At 38.5% G+C, this 20968-nt stretch overlaps 1 protein-coding gene across 1 annotated transcript in view; it reads right to left on the bottom strand.

The window, feature by feature from the left end:
• ksr2 (kinase suppressor of ras 2) overlaps positions 1-20968 on the bottom strand; it is a 97878-nt gene that overhangs the window by 16481 nt on the left and 60429 nt on the right. Inside the window, exons 6-12 of the mRNA XM_053324612.1 lie at positions 9823-9892; positions 8507-8590; positions 8176-8261; positions 6385-6491; positions 4973-5141; positions 4503-4544; positions 2317-2386 (exon numbers count right to left, since the gene is read on the bottom strand). Of these exons, the coding sequence (XP_053180587.1) occupies positions 2317-2386; positions 4503-4544; positions 4973-5141; positions 6385-6491; positions 8176-8261; positions 8507-8590; positions 9823-9892 (628 nt within the window). The remainder of the gene's footprint in view (positions 1-2316; positions 2387-4502; positions 4545-4972; positions 5142-6384; positions 6492-8175; positions 8262-8506; positions 8591-9822; positions 9893-20968) is intronic.

The following is a 20968-nucleotide window of genomic DNA, read 5'->3' as shown; positions in this document are numbered from 1 at the left end:
GACCACAGGTGAAGCAGCTTATAAAATAATATGTGATTCCTGTGGTGCCAAGGGCCCCTACAACCGGTTCAATCTCTGCTCTAATGAGGGAATCCTGCCGGGTGTTGGGGTCTGAGACTGGCCCTCATTAACCCTAGGATGAGGCCATTAAGGCTGAAGAAATCTACTGCAAGAGCATACAAAGATGTTGGAAAGGAGGGACAATAGCATTAATTAAATCAGAAGAACATGGGTTTCATAACTGCAGTAATATATTCACCTTTGTCAAAAGGCAGAGAAAGAGTGAGACAGTGAGAGAGAAGGAGAAATAGTGAAATGTTGAAACTGGCCATGTCTAGTATGTGTCTTGTGTTTTCACCTCTTTTCACAGACAGCATGATATTAAAAAGCAATGTGGATATCCTATCTGGATAAGAAAAAAAAAAGCTGTAAATGTACCCAGAACTCATTGCAAGCAGATCTCAGTCATGTATTAATGCAATCCATATGGAGTAGTCACATTGCCTAACTCCACCACCTACTGTACTGTTAGCTCAAACAAAGCCTGAATATTAGAAGAAGTACCAGCAGCTAACAAGTCTTCCTACAGAAAAAAAAAAGTGATTTCAAAATAAATGACGCCCATCCATGGTATTGTGTTCCTTGAACTACAACATGCCATTGTTTAACATGTTCACAATCCAATTACAATGCAGGCAACATTTAGTAGAAGACAATTTGTAACAACAAATATCCCTCACAGGAATTGTATCTAACTTCGCAGTCTGAAGTACACGTGCAAAAAATCTCTAAAATCCAGAAATTCAATTATCTGAACAAACTTCCATCAGAGAACTGATTTGACTTTTCTTTTCAGCTCAGAGGGGAGTCTTTGTCTCTTTAATTAGATGGTTTTGGGCATTTTAGTCCTTAGCTAAGAAACACATCTGCATTGCATTTAATTCATACCATAAAGATTGGGCTTTAGCTTGAAAAATATGCACGTAAAAAAGTTATTCCTGTAAATCATTTTAATTGCCCAAATAGTAGTAGATACCCATTTGTCAAATAAGTGCCTGTGGGTAAAATCTGGGTCTGTCTCAAAATTATTTTGTCTGGGCCCCCCAATAAATTTGAAAATGTTCCCTTATTGGTCAACATCAAAACCTTCTGATATGTTCATTTACACAAACCCTTGCTATATTCCAAAGGAAATAATGTAAATCCCCATCTTCTCTTTACTTCCTCCTCAGGAGATCACATGACTCAGTCAATCACCTACCAAGCTGGATCTCATTCTCAATCAGCCGCATAGTGTATTTACAGGCCAGTTTCCTGTCTGCCTTGGTCTGATAATCTGTTTGTTTACCTACTTTCAAAGTGTTGTATTCATGCACCAATGGAAGTACAGCGCTATTGCTTAATGGCTGACTACAATCTGAACATAAAGCAAATAGTAACCACATAATATTTAGTTTACATAATAATGGTTATGCTAATGAGTGTAGCACTGAACCTCAGACAATCTCTTTCTATTCTCAAATACCTGCAGAGCTTGCTGTGATGAAAGCACACCATTATCTATAGTCTTATATTCTCTTCTGATTCTTATTATTTACAGACATCACCTTCCATCTTTTATCTTAAAGCTGACAGCTGCTACTGAGCTGTGGCATGAAGACATCAAATACAGCTTCTTTTTTTAAATAAAAATCACTAGAGACATGTACCTTCATTTAAAAAACAGTTTGCCTCCCTTTATGGTGGACCTTTTCAAGATCATGTTGATATTTTGAAAATACAATTAACTGTGGCATTATTTGCTATTGATTAATCCATTAAAATCTATGGGTACAACCCATATTTAATCACAATTGACCATACGCCTATAGATAGTCTCTCTTGCCCGGTTTCTTGTGATAGATTGAGATCCTAATCTAATTAACATCTGGGTCGAAAGGCATCTCATCCCTCCTCCTCCTCTTCCGGTTGTTTTCCCGTGACCACTGGCTTCCTCAAAGAGCAAGTGGAAATCCAGTTGGCATCCCAAGTGTAGCGTGAAGTAAAGGCCATGCTAACATTAGTCTCTGAGTATTCATCATGTCGGCCCTCACATTGAAATTGTCACCCAAATATCTGTGCTCCAATAAGTTTGACTTGGCCTCTGACCAGCCACTGCTGAGAGGAGGAAACGAGGGAGCATGCAGATGAAAGGAAGATAACTGAGAGGCGAGATGGAGCTGATGAACATTGGAAGAACTTACTTTACTTAATTTCTTTAAAGGCACTCATATTTTTTTTGTTAAATTACTCCTGAAATAGCTACTAGCCACTCACCCTGGTTCAGACAGGACAGGATGCAGGATGACCTGTGGTGCTCTGCTGGGAGGAGCCTCTGGAGCAACATCTGGGGAATTAGTCATAAAATATCAAACCATCAAATTAGAACAGAGTTGTATTTGTTGGGGTTTTTTGTATTATTGCTTTCCATGTTTTAGAAACACAATGGTTGCAGCTATATGTAGGATAGATGTTAAGTGGTGATGGCTGCATGGCTAGACTACATCATACTGTAGCTGAGGTACACACCCTCAGAAATGTAACCATGAAGATGCTCCAAAGAGGCTGCAGAGACTGTGATCAGTCAGTTTGTGCATTTCTTGTTGAAAACTGTACTGAAAATTCCACATTTTAGTTTGGGTCCTTCATCGAATTCACCTTATAGGAAATTTGAGATGAATTTGACATAACAAATATAAATGTTCCATTGTCTATAAACGTACTGTAGTGACGACTGTGTGCCGGAATTGTGTCATTTAACTTGATGTACATTGAGAACAAAAAGAAACTGCAGAAAAGGAAATGTTAACTGTGTGTGTCAGAGTCAGAGATGACAATATTCTCTTCAGTCAGAGAAGTCAATGGTTGTAAGGTTTTTTTTTGTGCTTCCCAAGGACTCAGAACACTGTCGAACGCTTTTTAAAAATATGAATTGATTCTTTATTAAATTTAGGAAAAAAGTACAATGTAGAGGTACAGAGTAAGCATTCGACAGCACTGCTTGTGAGCAAAAAATAACCTACAATTTTTTTGGACCGGAAAGATGTGTATGTTTTCTTCACACTGACTGCTTGATAGAAATAAGTCACTGTAAAAATGTCGTCATGGTGGGAATGAGGTTGGAGGGGGGGCGGGGGGGGGTGGTGGTGCAGAGAGATATAATGTACTGTATGTATTCATACACAGTAACATGATGTCACTTTTCAGCCTGTTCATGTTTCAAAAAGCCAAACAAATCTCACAAAAGGATGCATATAAATAATACAGTGTCATATCATTGGAAGAAAGAGTGGAGGTTTAATCCTTTGGAAACACATGTCTTCATCATTAAGACTGTGTACGGTCAGCTTTTGTGTTCTACAGTATCTGCCTCTGAAAGACATTACAAAGATTCACTCACTGCCACGCTTGTTGCCTGTTCTGGCACAATCTGACAAATTTGTGACACAAAGTGGGAGCCACAAAAAAAACATTCCCTTTGTGGCACGGTGCATTAGTAGCTGGCACCGCTCACAGCAAGAAGGACCTGGTTTTGTTTTTCGACCGTTTTCTGCTCGGATCCTGCATGGGTGTTTGCATGGATTTACTCCAAAGATCTGCAAGCGAGGAGGATTGAAGGCTCTAAATTGCCCAATGGTGTGAAACTGAGCCAGTTAGTCTTGTCTGTGATCCCTGTGACAGACTGATAACTTTGCAGGGTATTCCTATTTTCTATAAAAACATATATATATATATATATATATATATATATATATACAGATCGCCCAATGCATCTATAATGACACTAAAAATGAGCACTTGTGTAAAGACATAGAATTAATATTTTTGAAATGATACTGTAATTGCCCGTAGGAGGCTTATGTAAATGTTTTATTGTTGTTTTGTTTTGTTTTCTAGACAACAGCAAGCATTTACAGTACATTTGAATAGATGTGGATGCAGCATTAGTGCCATTTACAGCATAATGGTTTTAGATTAGTATAAGATGTGACTAACAGTGGTCATGAGTGGTAGTAATTGGCTGTGTTGTTTTGCAGCTCATTAAGGTACCTCATAAAATGTAGCTGAAAAAACAGACAAAAGGATGTGTGTGGCAACAATAATCAGAATGTGGATAGCGCCTTATCTTCTATATTTATGCATTTCCAAAACCCTGTCTTCCCAGACCTCAATTACCGCTCATCCTTTTATCCTCATACCACTACTTGTTGCCTGCCAAATAGGCAAATATTGTGGGCTTACCACTGTGGACAAAAGCATTGGGTCTGGGCACTGACAAATCATTAGGAGGCACCAAATGAGTGAAGCAATGAGGGGTGTTGGTGGCCGAGAGTTTAAAGGAGGCCAGGTTGAGGAGATGAAAATCACTGCCGACATCAAAAGAGCTCACCTTCTTCTTACTCATCCTGGGCTGGTTGCAGTGTGTTATATGTAGGTGTAATGATCAAATATGAGGCACTCACCTGGAAAGATGAACTGTTGTTTGTATTTGAAATAACTGGAGGCTGCAGAAGGAGATAAAAAAAGGAGAGTTGGAGTTTGATCTGAGACTGTGTGAAGCTGCCAATCTTATTTATTGGTTCAGTATTTAAACTCAAATTAGTTTATATAAAACAATTTGACTTCACTGAGCAAATGTGTAATTCACACAAAGGTATTTCTCACTACTAATTAATTTTCAACTCTTTGAACCCAAAGCTTTTATGCTCCATCTATTTACAGGCTTTTAGCAGAGTCACTGCTCGTCTGAGTCAGATATAGCTTGTGTACTGTTGTTTTCAGAATAAGTTGGGTTATTCAGAAATGTGTGTGCGTGACTTGTACTATATATTTTCTAGGAACTGTTTTATGAAAAAATAGACTCAAGTTTTTTGCATTTTTGTTGCCGCCTGAATGCATCACAACCCTGTCTAATGGGATCGACCCATTATACCTGTCAAGTTGAACTGTTTCTGTTGCCGCGCTGACTGTGGGGAGGGGTGTAGTGGCGAGGGGGGCGTGGCACTGCTAGGCAGGGGTGGGGCCGGAGAAGACGGGGTGGAGGATGTGGTGGATGAGGGATTACTGCTGGAGTCCGGTTGGTACGGGACCGGGATGTGATCCTGAGAAGAGACAAAAAAGAGAAGAGGTTAACTAAGGCTTTACATTGAAAGTCTTAGTCACATTTTATTTAACTGATTATAAAAACTTTTGTTGTCTATGTTGCTGCTGTGAGAATATAAAGCAGTTCACTTTTGGGGCTGCTTTTGCCATCAACAACTCCTGTGTTCATGACAGTGAGCCCCAGACTAATACTGAACTCCAGATCCAGTCCAATGAGCCCCACAGAGACCCTTCAGTCTTCAGGTTACATCCATCCAGATCAGAGTGGATATTCTCCAAAATCATTTTAGCAATAACTAAAAAATAATCACATTTTTACTGAGTCAGAGCATCTTTCATACAAGGATGCCCAGAGGTTTAGAAACCTTCTAACCTTAGGACTGCATGATTTTTTTTTGTTTTACCTGTCTTTTGCTACTTTATCTTATTTTAATTTTACAGTGTATTGAACCTTTTAAAATAATGTTTACATGTGTCCTTTTATAATGTATTGTGTCTTTCATGACTTATGTGAACTGAATTTCCTTGTTTCACAAAAAAACAATTAAAGATTAAAGAAAGGTTCTGTATATTAATCCAAATGTATGGAGCAGAACCCCTCAGATTAATCTTTTGACCCTTACAAAGCAGTTCAAACTAGCTTCACCTCAACTAGCTACAAAAACTAAATGCTGCTTATGCGTTGACTGTTGTGTGTATTTAATAGATTAGTCATACCCTAGATTTTAAATGCAGGACTGCTCATTTATATCTAATGCAAAACATGTAAACATTGTGTTTTGCTGCTGTCATGAGGTCTTTTGGTGCCAAAATAGTTGGAAAGTATCTGCTGGGTCAAAGAGTACAGTAATAAAACATCAGGTCCTCTCACATTAGTTCCACATTATCTGATTATTTTTGGCATTTGGAAAGGTCTTAGTTGTTGTATGTATACATTTTCACACACACACGTTTTCATTCTTTACACACGTTTGGTTTATAAGATTTCCATCATGGTGTTACCACCAAGGGAAACTCTTTTTTTCCTCTGGAACTGAGCAGAAGTTGTTAAATAAAAATGAAAAATATTCAGTGTATGAAAACAAAATCCAAGATATTTTCATACGGCTTTATGATCCCCTGGGAAAGACACAGTGACTCATAACCATTTACAACCCCTCCAAAGTGCAAGAAATGTGATATTGTATTGTAGGACGAGGTTAGACACAAATTGGTAATACATGGAATACCTTTTACACTTACCTTGTTGATTTTGTTGGTTTTAGGGAGAGTCTGACTGATGTGCAGGTCTGTGTACCTGAGCGGGTTGTTGATGTCACATGGCACTGATTCGGTCCTTACCAGACGAGCTACTACAAGAAAAAAAGCACAGGGGGGAATAATGAAGCACTGTGGGAGACCGAAATTAAACAATACTTGCCTAATAGTTTTCAGAAAATTAGGGGAAATTCTTTATCAGACCCTGCTTAATGTGAAAAATGAACAGATTGCCCTTTCTTGAACACTGGCCATTTATTATCGTATGCCGACACTTTGAAAAAAGTTTCCTTAAGCAAACTATGTCATTAAGAAACTGTCACTCTATTTCAATAAAACGGTGTAGAAAAAGTCTAATTAGTGTTCTTTACCTTGAGTCGTCCCTTGGTGATCTTGTTTGAGAGAAAAGGGGAGGGGGGGAGGCAGAGAACGAGAGAAAGGACAAAAGAATCTCAATTTTTTCATTGCTGTCTGTCAGTAATAAACGGCTTTGACAAATGTGACTGCGATATGCACTATGTGGCTTAATTAATCAGCAGATAACCTTCTATCTGCTTAAACCAGCTAAGCCTCTTTAACTCTTTTACTGAGAAATATTGTCTTTTCACTACCTCTAATAAAGACTCAGACATATTAAAATATATGAATGATCATGAAGGCAGAATACAGCTGGGTTTAAAACCTAGTTATTCTGATCCTAACCCACTCATTTCTTATCCAGGGAATAAATAAAAGCACATACCTTTTTTAAACTATTGCTCATGAGTTGAATTAGAAATTACCTTCAGTTGTTAGCTAGAATTAATCAATTTTGGACAAGCTACTTGAATATTGCAATTACTAATGACATATTACTTACTAAAAATATGTTACTAATGAATCGATCAGTTGATTGAAATGAAATTAATCTCAGACTATTTTGATAATTGATTAATAATTTTTAGTCACTGTTAGAAAAAAAAGAAAGCCAGCTTTTTATATTATATTCTAGTATCTTTGGGTTTTGGACTGTTGGTTGTAATAAAATAAGACATTAGGGGACGTCATCTTCAGTTTTGGAGTGATCAAAATGTTTCACAATTGTCTGATACTGTATAGCCCAAATGACTCATAGATGAAACAAGAAAATAATTGAAAGATATAATTGATCATTTGTAAAATAATCAGCCACGTTCCATAAAACATGTGCATTTAAACCTCTTCAAACCCTCAACTATCACACATCTGTATTTAAGAGAAATAAAAATGAAAAATGAAACAGGACATAGTGATTTAACAGGCAGAAAGACTACAGTTCAGAGGTATTTACTGAACATCAACAGCTAACTTAGTCCCAGTGACTATCCTGTTTATATCCATATCTGAACAAAACTCTGCTGATTCCACAGTATCGAGTTAACAGCTAAGAATATACCATAGAAAACCTCTAGTCTGTGCACGGGATGTCAACACATCTATTCATCTACTCATTCAAACCTTTGTCAAACTACTGATATGACAGCCAACAAACCACCTCCCCAAATACTTAAGTAAGAGAGTTACTGGGATTAGTAAATTATGTTTTTTATTGTATTTTTTTAACTATTATAAAACTATTAACCCATTCTAATAAATTTACTTTGCCATTATCTTATTACAAAGCAGATTTAGGTCACTTCATTCACATATAATAGAATAATAGGACTAGTGGCTCATGAAACCTAAAAAAAACCCTTATTTTATTTTATTTTATTATAATCAGCTTTAGCAAGAAGGGAAATGTAACATAAAAAATACCTTTGAGGGATTCTCGTCCGCCTCGCTGTATGATCAGTAAATGGCAAGGTGGGGCTTCTTTGGTGCATTTGTTGTGGCACTTCAGCCTGGAGTGCATGAAATGAACCAGAAATCTGATTAGCATTTGTCTTGTTGTCATCTTAGTTTATTCACTCAGTAATGAAAGCTACACAAAGTAGGGGCATTATTAACACATAGAAAAATAAACAAGAGATGAAATGGATGATTTATTCTGTGAGATTAAGACAAAACAGTTCATGAACATGTGTCAGATGCAAAAAAGAAGATGAAATAATCAACAATAAGATTTTTTTAAAAACATGATACCTACTTGCAGTTTTTACATTTCAGTCCAAACAACATTCCCTTTCCACATACTATGCATGTCTGGGACATCCAGTACTTTGTGGAAAACCTGCAAGTAAAAAAAGAAAGGGAGAGTTATGGAATGCAAAAAAATCAAGACATCACTCTCTGCTTGTCGCACATCTTTATGACATGTAAGAGCTGCAGACTACGATAAGCGCACTACTTCTGACCTTTTGCATATCACAACGTTCTCTCATTCTGACAGACGGCTTTTGCCAAAAATAGCCTCATATTCACTGCATAACCTTTTCGAAAAAAGATAAGAGATGGCTGAAGTAGCTACTTCTGTATAAGTGTTTACCTTCATAATCTCCATCACCTGCTGATTTAATTTGGGCTCATTTTATTTTCATCTTTTGGTAACTCAACGCATGAGAGAGGTCATGGGGTTTACATCAATACAATAATCAGTCTGAGTGATGGAAGCTCTGAGGCATGCACCAGCCTTTAAGAGTCTAACACAGCCACTTCTCAAACAAACAAATCCACAATGTGCTCCATAGTATCAACCAATTCCCTCCACAGACTGACTGAGCGGTACGAGCATGTATGCGAGTATTGGCTCTATTTACTGATATGATGCGTGGATGGCAGCAGAGGGGCTGGCCGGCTAATGGCAGGTGACTAATGTAGTTTGACAGAATCCAAATCTCTTTATTAAGCCGTAGCTCCTCTCAATTGAGGAGCTGCGGCTCCCCTGACAGATTTTTTAGTGGCCTCCGCTGTCAAATATGAATGATGATGTGACATAAAGGGCAGATTCTGCATACAGAAGTGGACTTTTAACACATAGGGGGCCTTAAAGCCAACATGGTGCATTGTATAGCAGCTACGCAAATGGACTTATCTTAAGAGGCCAACAAGGGCACAACGTTTGAAGAATGCAAATTGGCACGTCAAGGACACTGTTGGATGGAATGATGACATTTGTCTTAAAATCTGCCTTAATCTTCTAATAATGGCTTTACATTCACATTTGCACTCAGGTTGGCTGTGTATATAAGGCTTAGAGCTTCTCTTTCCACCTCACTGACTTTCAGCAAGCAAAACACCCACGATCTGGAGGTTGCTGAGATTTCACAACTAATACGGTATTGTTTTACTTTTTAGATCACTATAGCATTTGGAGTCAAGCAGGGTGAGAGAGAAAAAGAGACAAAGAGAAAAAAAGAGGACTGAGATGAGTTATGCAAGAGGCCTTGTTTAATTGGCCTGGCATTCTATCACCAATGGATGAGTGTGTCACACACTCACCCACACACTTTCCTGTAGGCCTACCTGTGTTTTATCGAGTTTCCTAGATCTCTTCGGGGAATCTGTGGGGACCAGCGAGGCACTGAGAGAGTGTCTGGAGAGAAAATATGGAGGGAAGGTCATTTATGTGTTTTTCTTAAATGAACATCATTCAAAATAGACTAAATGTCTCACATTAAACATTCATTTAGCACATATGGCTTTTCAGAGAATGAACTGACTCTGCAGCAACAAACTGACATTTTGGTGCCAGATTTAATCAGCTGTTCGCATATCACGTACACAGTTATTCATGACTAATTGTCAACCAATCACTATAAATGAGACATTGTCTTGATTGTCTAGATGGATAGATGGATAGATGGATAGATAGACACATTGACACATTGAAGGAATGAAAATGTAATATAAAGACATGATAGCTTCCAGAGTATCAGTCAACAACACAGTGAGATACCATATAATGAGAGGCAGCTCTCTGTTGCATTCTCTCAGGCTTATGGGCTGAAAATGTAGTCAAAATGTCAAGGTCCTGTCTGAACTATCTGTTATGGAATTGGTTGCATGTGTTGGACGCAGATATTGCCTGTGATAAGGCTACTTTTGTGCTATCTGTATTCCACTGTGAGCAACTCTCGCTTCAAAAAGGTTTTCACAACAAAAACCATTCGCTTGGTCCATTAGTGATTGCTATGACTGAACAGACCGACACATTTATGCGCCACCTCTTAATACTAGGTGGGAATGGCAGCCTACACAGCGTTGCTAGTAAAGGCGGATGGATGTGGTGGATATGCATTGAGATAATAGCACACTCTAATGATGTGCAGGGCATCAATATTTCAATAACAAAAGGGCAATGCTGTAAAATGCTGACGAGTCATAGGTCAGACCTGTAAGGAAACCTCAGATCAGTTTTTGTCTTAATATTATATTTTAGTTTTTGTAGAGACCATGCATTTTACGGCTCTATTTAGGTTTTTAGTCTGTTACAATGTTGACTTTGCCAGTTTTGAAATGAATAAATGCAGTTTACCTCAACAAAACAGGGAAGAATAAGCAGTAACCATATCAGTTTTACCATGATACAAAGAAAATATGGATTGGGTTTGTTAGTGGGGTGAATGTCATATATTAGAAAGATGTGTAGATTTTGTAAAGACAGAATATGTATGTGTTCTATCTGTACTGTAAAATCACATAAATACAAACTATCCCGACTTCCCATCTTTGCATCTTCTTGGCTGTCACTGTTTTTTTTGTATCTCAAGAGTGTGTCTTGAAGAAAGCAGCTAACTCAACAAATATGCAGCTTTAACAGAGAAAACAATGAAAATATTATTGAAAATGTGCTGCAGAGTATTGAGTAATTTGTGTAATAATTGAGTAATTTTGTGAAGGGCTTCATGTAGAATTTGTTCATGAGTTTTTAAGATGGAAATTAATGCCAGGATGAGGGGATCAGGGGGGAGAGGAGTGTGTGGGTGAAGTAGATGAAAAATAAATCAGGGAATTTGGAGGATAAAGTCAGAAAGAGAAGCAAAAAGAAAAACAAGGCCTAGAAAGCCTCCATGCATCAAATGTCTCAAATGGAACTGTGGGCCGAGGTGCGCACTCAGATCGATATGAGAGGACAGAAGAGGTTCACTTCAATTAGGCTGAGAGGAGAAACAGATCTGAGGTGGTTACAGCTGGAAATCTCACAATATTGCCACAAAGAGTGTACTCTCTGCATGCTCTAAATGAGCTCTGTTAGTGTTCATATTCACAGGCTTTTGATAATGTGGTTTTATTAGAATGGAAACAGAAAAGACATTAAGATTAATTGGTGTGATGCCCACAGTGTAGATTATGGATTTGAGTCTCCAGATGAAATTTCCTCAGAGTGAGATATCCCTTACAAGCAGAAGCACTTACACTGGTGGAATTAAGCATAATCAGAGTCAAAATTACCACAATACTTCAAGCGCCTGAAGTCCAAAGAAGGAGCTCCTGTCAAAATCTAGCTATCTTTTAATAGTTTATGATCATGACATTCGTGGTCCTGAAACACTGCGACTGTAGAAACTGTTGCTTTGTAGAAGTAATATTGTGCCAAGTTTGGGTAGATTAAGTAGAAGACACAAGCAGCTCACCTGGAATACTTAGGTCACTTTCACAGATCACTGTAGTTTGATTCATTAGGTCTAGACAATAGGAGGGTGGGGGGGGGGGGGGGGATACATCACTGTCGACATCGGTTTCGTGTTGACTGAACTGAGAAAAAACTCATCTAAACTTCTAGAGCAGCTCTGCCTCTAATAAGTGAATGCATTACAAAATTCCAACTTGCACATTCATAGAGGCATTTCCAGTAAGAGGTCTTCATGGGACCAAGATGTTTGACTTGGGCATTTGTTCTTCAGACCCATGAAAACCTTGATTCTTTTTCCTATTACATGTTTAGACCAAATATCTAAAAAAAAAACAGTAACTAATGGCTGCAAGAAGAAGAGGAAGTGGTTAGCTGCATTTTAAGACTGATGTACCAATGAAAGTAAACAATCTGAATTCTTCAAGTTGTTTGTTCTCCTTCCAAGAGCTTTTTCAAGCCTAGCTCAACAAGTGGCTTGAAAATAACCTGATACACAACTTCCTTCTGAACTTCGTTTTGTGCCAACACCACAATTTTGCTGTCCTTAAATGGCAATTTAAATCTGTGTAAATCTAACCCTAGTATTAGAAATTAGTAAATCGCTGTGGAGGACACAGTTTCATTACAATTTATGTTGTATTGCTTATTTTATTATGTAATATGAATTTGTGTATTGTTCATTGTTATGGAGGTAAAGAAAGAAATCAAAATTACCAAAATATTTTTAATGATATTTATGTAACTTTCTTAATCTCCCTCTTTATAACAATGACTGGTGTTGGATTGGGATTAATGATGAACCTCTACAGCAGATAAGAAAATAGATGTTTGTGTCTCTCAGTTTTCTGGTGAAGGGCTTGATCAGACCTATTAATTGATTACCAGGCTCTAAGTAATCATTAGTCATATGACAGCGCTAATCTCATGGCCCAATGCCGTATAGCATTTCCTGGTTCCTGAAACACCCTTCCTCCCTCCTCCTCCTCCAGAGTCCCCAGAGGCTTGGTGTCTTTTCTACGCACTCCGATGCATCGCTCAATTACACTCAATCATCCTGATAACTCAATACAGAGGGGGAACTGACATCATCTGCTTCATGTCGGCCTTGTTGGCGACTGGCAGATGATTGGACTTGTCAGCAGCGTGGTCAGGGCTGTTTATCATCCTCTGTGTGCGCTGTTGATGTCGCTGTCTGTCTTCCACGACAGTCTTTGATGTTCCTACCATTCACTACACAACAGGGTGTGGATATATGTCATAGTATACTCACACATATGCCTGTCATGGTTTTTTTTTTTAAAAAGGGACAAGCTTGAGAAATGACAGAAACCTTTCAGACATGCAGCACGGCATCCCAGGACAAACTAGAGTGTGTGGCGTTTGTGTGCATGATGAATCTGGGCCTGCCTGGCAGTTCAAGAATGGTCTTTAAGCTGAAGGGTTATTAATGAAATCTTTTTTTTGTATTTAACATCTTGAGAGGATGTTGGAAATAACACTTCAGCATGTCATTCTTTAAATGTTGTGATCCATAAATAAACCTAATCACTTTTTTTAAATATTGCCTTAACCACCATAAAGCCCCTCATCATCTACACCAACATTAAGTTCAAAAATAAGAAAAATATAAAGTGCTTTACAGGGTTACATTTCAGTGCCATGCCTGATAGCATGAGACATTTTTTTGTGTGTAATGAAAACAAAAACAAAATATGTCATCCTTATATTTTGATGTTGTCATGATATCTAATGAGGCATGAGAGCAAAATAAATGCTATGAAAAGCTACAGTTTCAAGGTCAAACTGAAATCCATTTATTTTGTTGTGTGCACTTTTTAAGTCAAAATTATAATTATCCACTAAAAGTAATTTAAGTTGTATTTATTTTTCTGAACAAAAAAGTAACGTTGAGTGGGAATTAGAGCTAATATGTGCAAGCTACGCTAACCAACTGGTTAGTGTCTCACTATAAAGGGTAGCCTGCTAGCTTCCATATTCCCAGCTGAATTCAAACTTCATATGTACACACTTGCAATAACATATCTCAAACTCAGCATCTCCAGAGGCAACACCATTTAATAGCAGTTTGACAGTCTAGGGGAGAGTACCAAATACACACACAGTGTGTCAAAATATTTGAAAACTTTAGGGCAAAATCAACATACCAAGGCAAACTATGGAGCATAGTCTCTACGTGCATATATGCGTGTGTGTTTTGTGAGACAGATGAGCCCGCAGGAGCTTGGAAACCCCTAGGCGCCAGACAACAGTGTCCTCCTCCATCTTCTCTGATTGGCCTCAGCCTAATTAAGCCGTAGCCTTCCTTCTCCCTCCTCCACTGGCCGGTCACATGACACACAGAAGGCCACGGGGTTGCGTGTATGTTTGTGTATTTTGTGTGGGTCACAGAGAGAAATGTAACTACACTGAAACATTAAGAGTTATATGTGGCTTAAACAGACAGGGTGCTTGTGGGTATGTGTGCATAGATAAAGAGAGTACTTGAGACTAGGAGCCTATTTAATGCCAAATATAGTTTATTTGACGTTTGACTGAGATACCTCTCCATGTAATTGACTGAGTGCCAAACACAGCTCTTTCCCCGTGGAAGATAATTCTTTTACAGCGGGTAAAAGAGAAGAAGAATGCAGCGTGAGACAATTAAAGATACAACACACACAAACAAAACCCTCATAAATTCAAATTATTCTTATTGTTGGCACCATCACCAAGTCATCACCCACACCTACTCTTGTCATAATCAGAATGATCAAGATCCTACATCTGAATGGGTAGAGTCTCGCACTTGAGCAGTGTGAATAAAAGCTTCAATCAAAGGGGTTGAATGCAATCAATGGCACAATTGGGACGGTATCATCAAGAGATAATCAATAGGGTAAGACTGAAAAATATATTAATCACAAAACAATGCAAGAAAGCAAAGTGTGGAAGAGAAGCTGGAGCTTGTTTAACTAGATAAGAGCTTGACATCATGGTATATGGAGTGGACTGTGCAGCGCAGCAGAAGAAGTGAACAGGACTATGAAAAATGTGTGGGCGTTTGCTGCACAATGTGCTGCATTATAGCACATGAGTGTTATATGAGATATATGTTACAAGCTGTTGTGTGCCATGTCCTCATTGTTTCTCATCCATGTGTTTTAATGACACTTTCCAAAAGGTGAAATTACACAACTCAGCAAGTACTGTATTTGTATTTGGAGTGACAGCAAGAAACGAACAAACAAAGAGAAGGGTGGATATAAAAAAAACGAGAGCTTTTTTTTTTTCGATCTCTGTGTGAAAGAAAAAAAAAACTCCTCCGATGAACAACAGACAAAGCCAGGTTGCACAGTTGCTATGGCAACAGCTACACGCCGATCAGCCTTTTTGCAGAATATTGTGCTGTCATCTTTGACGAGAAAGTACACACACACACACACACAAACACATTTACAAGTAACCCACATAGACACAAAAACCCCTGTGATAAACTGACAATAACAATCACCACGCTGGAAAAATAGCAATTATCTTGGATGAAACAAGTATCTTTACACAGCCTTATAGCGGAGTGTTTTAGACTGGTGGTGTAAGTGTGCCAGTGAGACAGAGGGAGGAGGGATGAAAGAACAGATGATGCCTGGAGGTCTTATGGCTCGGTGGAGACTTCCTCAGTTGGAGAACTCAAATGGCTCGGAGCGTGCAGACGAATAAACTGACCGACAAACAGAGCAGGTTTTGGTGGCGAGGGCCAATCTGACACTACGGAGGACTTTCAGCTGACGTAAAGCACCCCTGTGGAAGCTATAGCAGAGATCTTGGACGACGCTGATGATGAACAGCTAATTGTTTAAGTAACTGTATAAATCTGCTGTGTCAGTAGGACTTAATACACACGGGCCGTTTCATGTTTCATGTTTCATGTCAATACGAGAAAACAAACAAATACAGATCCACAAAAGTTTACTGAAAAGATGCTTCTGGGGTGCAACCAGATGGGAAGCTTATACACGCATGCACCAATCAGTGTATCAAGATAAAACTGTACTGTCCTCTACATCACACAGCCTGTAGGAATATGTGAATGAACACATCTGGTTTGTAGTTTGTAACTTACATAAAATGGTTTTTGTGCCTAATTGAATGTTATTAACATCTGTTGCCTTGTTACACTGCCCTGTTGGCTAGTTGGTTATTAAAACAGTTTGTTTTAGTCAGGTGAGGTGCTGAGTTAATATGTTAATTTATTGTTCCTAAACTGCAGAGTTTACTAAGTCCACGGTAAGATCAGTGCAAACTGCTTTTCAGTGTGGATTCAGAGGCAGCAGTGTTTACACTAGACTTGCTTGGCTTATGACACTGTTTCAGATACCGGCCCTACTTTCCAAGGAACAAACATAGTAACTATTGACCAGTCAATCTCATTATTTACTGGTGGATGCGAGCTACTCTGCAGGGTTGTATTAGTTGAAGTCAGCACAGAGCTTGATGAAGAGCTCCAGAAAAAAAGAGTAAATTGACTTTAAAGTCCCACCGGCAAAAAATGAAATACTGAAGCAAACACCAAATGTAACTCTATTTCTCAGGTACCTCTTTCTCCTCACTCTGATCTAAATTTTGCAGTTATTTGTTGCCATTATTTACTTGTCAATTCTCAAAGGGACCTCCATTGTGGTGCCACACTTGGTTGCTAGGATATTTTTGTGACGCAACTGCAGGAGCGTCTATTCGAGGTTAACAGAGTGGGTGACGTCATTTGAACACATGCAGAAATAAACAGAGTTGTGCACAAAGCGTATAAGAACATTTAAGCCATTTATATCCACAAGCACACACTCACAGACTCCCACTCTCTCTCCATCTCTAACACGCGCAAACAAACACACACACACACACAACCTCCTTCTCTCTCTCACTGACACAAAGTGCACACACACACACATCAGTTTTGCAGCAGGTGTGTTGGTTGAGGCCCAGGGCTGGTAGTAGACCTCCAAGTGGACAAAGCATCATCACAGGCTGGTACGTCTGTCCACTAAAACTGTGTGAACTCAAACAGCTTCAGGCGCTAGAGGTGAGCTACCTGTGGAAACTGTCCCTCTGAGGCCACCATAACTTTCCACATTGGAAAAACAATGACTTATCATAACACCTGGAGCAGGAACAAAAACACTACAAATTGAATATGTATTATTTAAGCTGACCATGAGGGAGAAAGCTAGCGTGACCACCCACAGATTTAGCAAGCAAGAAGCGTTCATTTGTCTTTTTGTTTAGTTCAGGTGGGAAGTTGTTTTTTTTTTACTGCATTTCATGTGGATATAATGACAGTCAATGCAGGTTATTAAATGAGGCAATGGAGTAAGTATTAAAGGTGCTGCACACCCTCACAGATGGTTGTTATTTTGGTTGATTAGACCTCAAGTTTAAAGGAGTCAGAGCTACTGTATGCTGATGATTATGTGATGTCACTTAATTTTATCTTTCTCTATTAGATGCAACAACAACACTAACAGGACAGTCATTAATTGAAGTGAAGAATTGTGTAATGAATGTTTATTATGTAACCCAAATAAGTGAATTCACCTGTGTGGGTTTACCATGTGTAGGGTCTTCAAAGACATGTTCCCAGCATGGACTGTGCTGCAGTGTTTCCCCAATATTGATTGATTTGATTGTTTTTTTGTGGGATGTGTAGCATGTATGTGATGACTACCTCCAATAGCATAACCCTGATTAATACTACCTTGGATGTCTTAACCTGAATTGATTTTGTGTGCACGTGTTTGTATCTGAGTGTGTCCATTCTTTTCAATGTCTTTTCACTGTAGGGGCCAACAAAAAGACAAAAGCAAAACTGAATGTGTATTAATCCATGGTTAAAAATAGTCCCCAACAAACACAGCAGTTTGCCTGTTTGAGTAACAGAACAGAAATGTTTTTATACGTTCTTACCACATACTTCTGATCCCTTTTTTCAGATTTATATCTATAGAGGGAATGTATGGTCTGTGAACTGAGAGCCACATTCAGGGAGGCTGAGTTAGTCAAATGAAGCGAGTATTTTCCTTTTAGCACAGAATTGTTTGCTGGACAGTGGAGGGATATGTAACCAAAAGGGAAGAAGGAGATTTGTAATAAAAATGATCTATTTTTCAAAAGATTTCCACTTGGTTTGACTAATTTGGATATCTGAAGATTTGTATTAGCTTCAGATAAACATTTCAATACAATTTTTCACAATTTGGATTTGGATTTTGAGATTTTCACCCACACCTCTTGTCAAAGATACATGAGGGTGATCTTTTATGTTATCTAATGTATCATAGCCAGGCTATCAGAGACAGTATCTCTAGGTTCAAACTAAACAATGATGTTTCAGTTTAAACAGGGCACTGACTCATCCTGAGCAGACAGGGTTTGGCCACCTCAGCCAGTCTTGTGGGTTCTCGTGTTTTGATTCCGGCAACTTGAGGGATGAGTGATAATGCTTTTTGGCTGGAGGGTCCTGACGTATGAGATGGCACTGATACCGTAATCCCAAAGATAGACCTTGGAACGATGTTTAGCCTGGCTGACCGGGTGAACACACGCTTGTCCACTTGCTCAGACAAGCGTTCACACACAACACACACACACATATGTCGGTCCTAAAATAAGAACTGGACACCCTGAGGGCAAGTGAGGTGTTCCACAGATGAAGAAAACATTTCATATAATCCTTGTTGAGTTATTTATAAGTCGGAAGAATGAACATCCGCCGATTGAGTGATTAGATGTTTCACTGTAATCATTTTGCATTATTAAGCACTATTTTGATTTGATTATATATGATTCAATGTTTTTTCTTGTTTCCTCAAACACATTCATTTTAACATCTGGATGACAAAAGTAAAAATGTTACTAATTATTAATAAATTAAAAACTAGATAAAAAAATATTTGTGAATGAAATAGTGGAAAACGGCTTACATCAGCAAAAAACTAAAACTTAAATCTGGGATGGAAAGATTAGAATTAGTACATAAATGTTCAAGCTATGTACGGAGCCCCAGATATGTCATGGGGGGAAAAAATAATAAGTTGTGGCCACGAAATAGCAATTCGTTCCCACAAAGTACTAATTTGTGGCCACGAAATATTAATTCGTTCCCACGAAATAGGTACAGTCTAACGTGCACTGGACAGCTGGGTGAGCAAATCGAGCTTTTCAAAATGTCTTTGTATTTCATTCCCAGCCTAAAGTAACACTCTACCATACTATCCCTGTCCATTGTGTGACAGCTGTTCCTGTTTGAGGAGTTGCGCTTGATTTGCTCATCCAGCTGTGCACAGCTATATTTCGTGGCCACAAATTACTATTTCGTGGGAACGAGTTAATATTTCGTGGCCACAACTTATTATTTTTCCCCCCCATGACATATCTGGGGCTCCGTAGCTATGATAGGAAACACAGTAATTATAACACCTTTTTTAAAATGTGCAGTAAATTTAGTGAGAAGAGATGAAGATCAACATCATCATCATCAATTGTCCCTCAGGTAAATTAGTCAGTGCTAGCTTGGGGGAAAAAGAAACAGAATGTAGATAAGCCGGTACACAAACAGACACACCCTGTCTGTTGCTGCCAGCATTTACAATTGTAATTGATAGCAGCGCATACAACGTTTTAATCACTTTGGCTTGCATTTTGTAAAACTGGAAAGGCAAGCCTGAGGGGAGAAGCTTATATTAGGCTGAGAAGTCACAGGTGATACAACGTGTACACCAACTCCTCCCAGAAAGGCTCAGAAAAGCTGTAAATCTCCTTCAACCTTCAGAGCTGTCCACAGCGGATGGCTTATCTTGGATTTTTGTTGTACAGGCAGGTTTCCAAACCAAGCTGTGATACCTACCGTGTCTAATAAAGCTTTCTAGTACAGCAGAATAAAAAAAAAAAGTCAGGTGTACCTCCAACTCCTAAAAAATCTTCATCTACACAGGAAGTACTGTCTCCGCTGTAGCCCGGAGCAGATGCTGTTAATGTGGACGCTTTGGCTCAGTGGGCTGTCAGTATCCACTCCCACACATGTAAAGGTAGAGACATGTGAGATGGCTTCATTGTGAATGACTGCAGGCCCTGTGATCATTATTTACAGCTTATTATTTCCATCTCTATCTGTACATTACATATCCTTACTACTAAGTGGACTTTGAGTTGAGATTTTGTGTCAAACTACATGCCAATATATTCAATAAGTCATCAGCTGTGTTCATTTCCGTTTGTCTCTTACAGTGTCCCCAAGTGAATTTTTCCATTGCAGCAAAGAATAAGGAACACAGACATAGCTGCCTCTTTAATACAGTTTGTGCGAGTGTGAATTAGATTATTTTACAAATGTGCATTCACATTTTCACATATAATTACATCTGCCAACTTGTTTCACATGTAAAAATTAATTTCAAGCGCAAAAGAAAAATCACTCATGTATACATGTTCACAATGAAGATCCTGTATTTCTTGATCTTGGTCATTTAACTTCATGAGCCACCGCAGGGAGTGACATCAATGGTTCAGGTTGAAAAATATATAAAAAAGAACAAACTTGAAAAAAGTTTTATCTAGGTCAGTACACTAAACTTATACTCCTTTTAAAGTGACACTGAAGTGTATGATGTGTATATATGTATGCATGATGCTGAAGCTGTGAACTGAGCTTCACATCAGGGCAACTACTTAAGATTTTTTCCATGAATGATACTTTTTATTTGAACCCTACAGCTGCAGTCGTAGCACCAGTTCAACAAAGTCTTTTTTTACTAACAGTCAAAAGAGTGACTGTGATTTAAATTACAGAAAGAAACACTTAGCTTCCACAAATATATCAAATTAAATGTGGTAAGACACTTACCTGTCTTAATAACATCATTGTTTGAATGACATCAGCTAGACTTGTTTGTACAGGTGAGAACACTAATATCTGAACTTGGTTACACTTTAAATATGTGATCACAAAATACTTGAAAGAGCAGGTCTCATGTCACAATGGCAGTG

Source organism: Scomber japonicus, chromosome 9, assembly GCF_027409825.1.
Source record: "Scomber japonicus isolate fScoJap1 chromosome 9, fScoJap1.pri, whole genome shotgun sequence".
NCBI classification, from domain to species: Eukaryota; Metazoa; Chordata; class Actinopteri; order Scombriformes; family Scombridae; genus Scomber; species Scomber japonicus.
The sequence above is the reverse complement of the archived record's forward strand: the minus strand, read 5'-3'. Positions and strand labels throughout refer to the sequence as shown.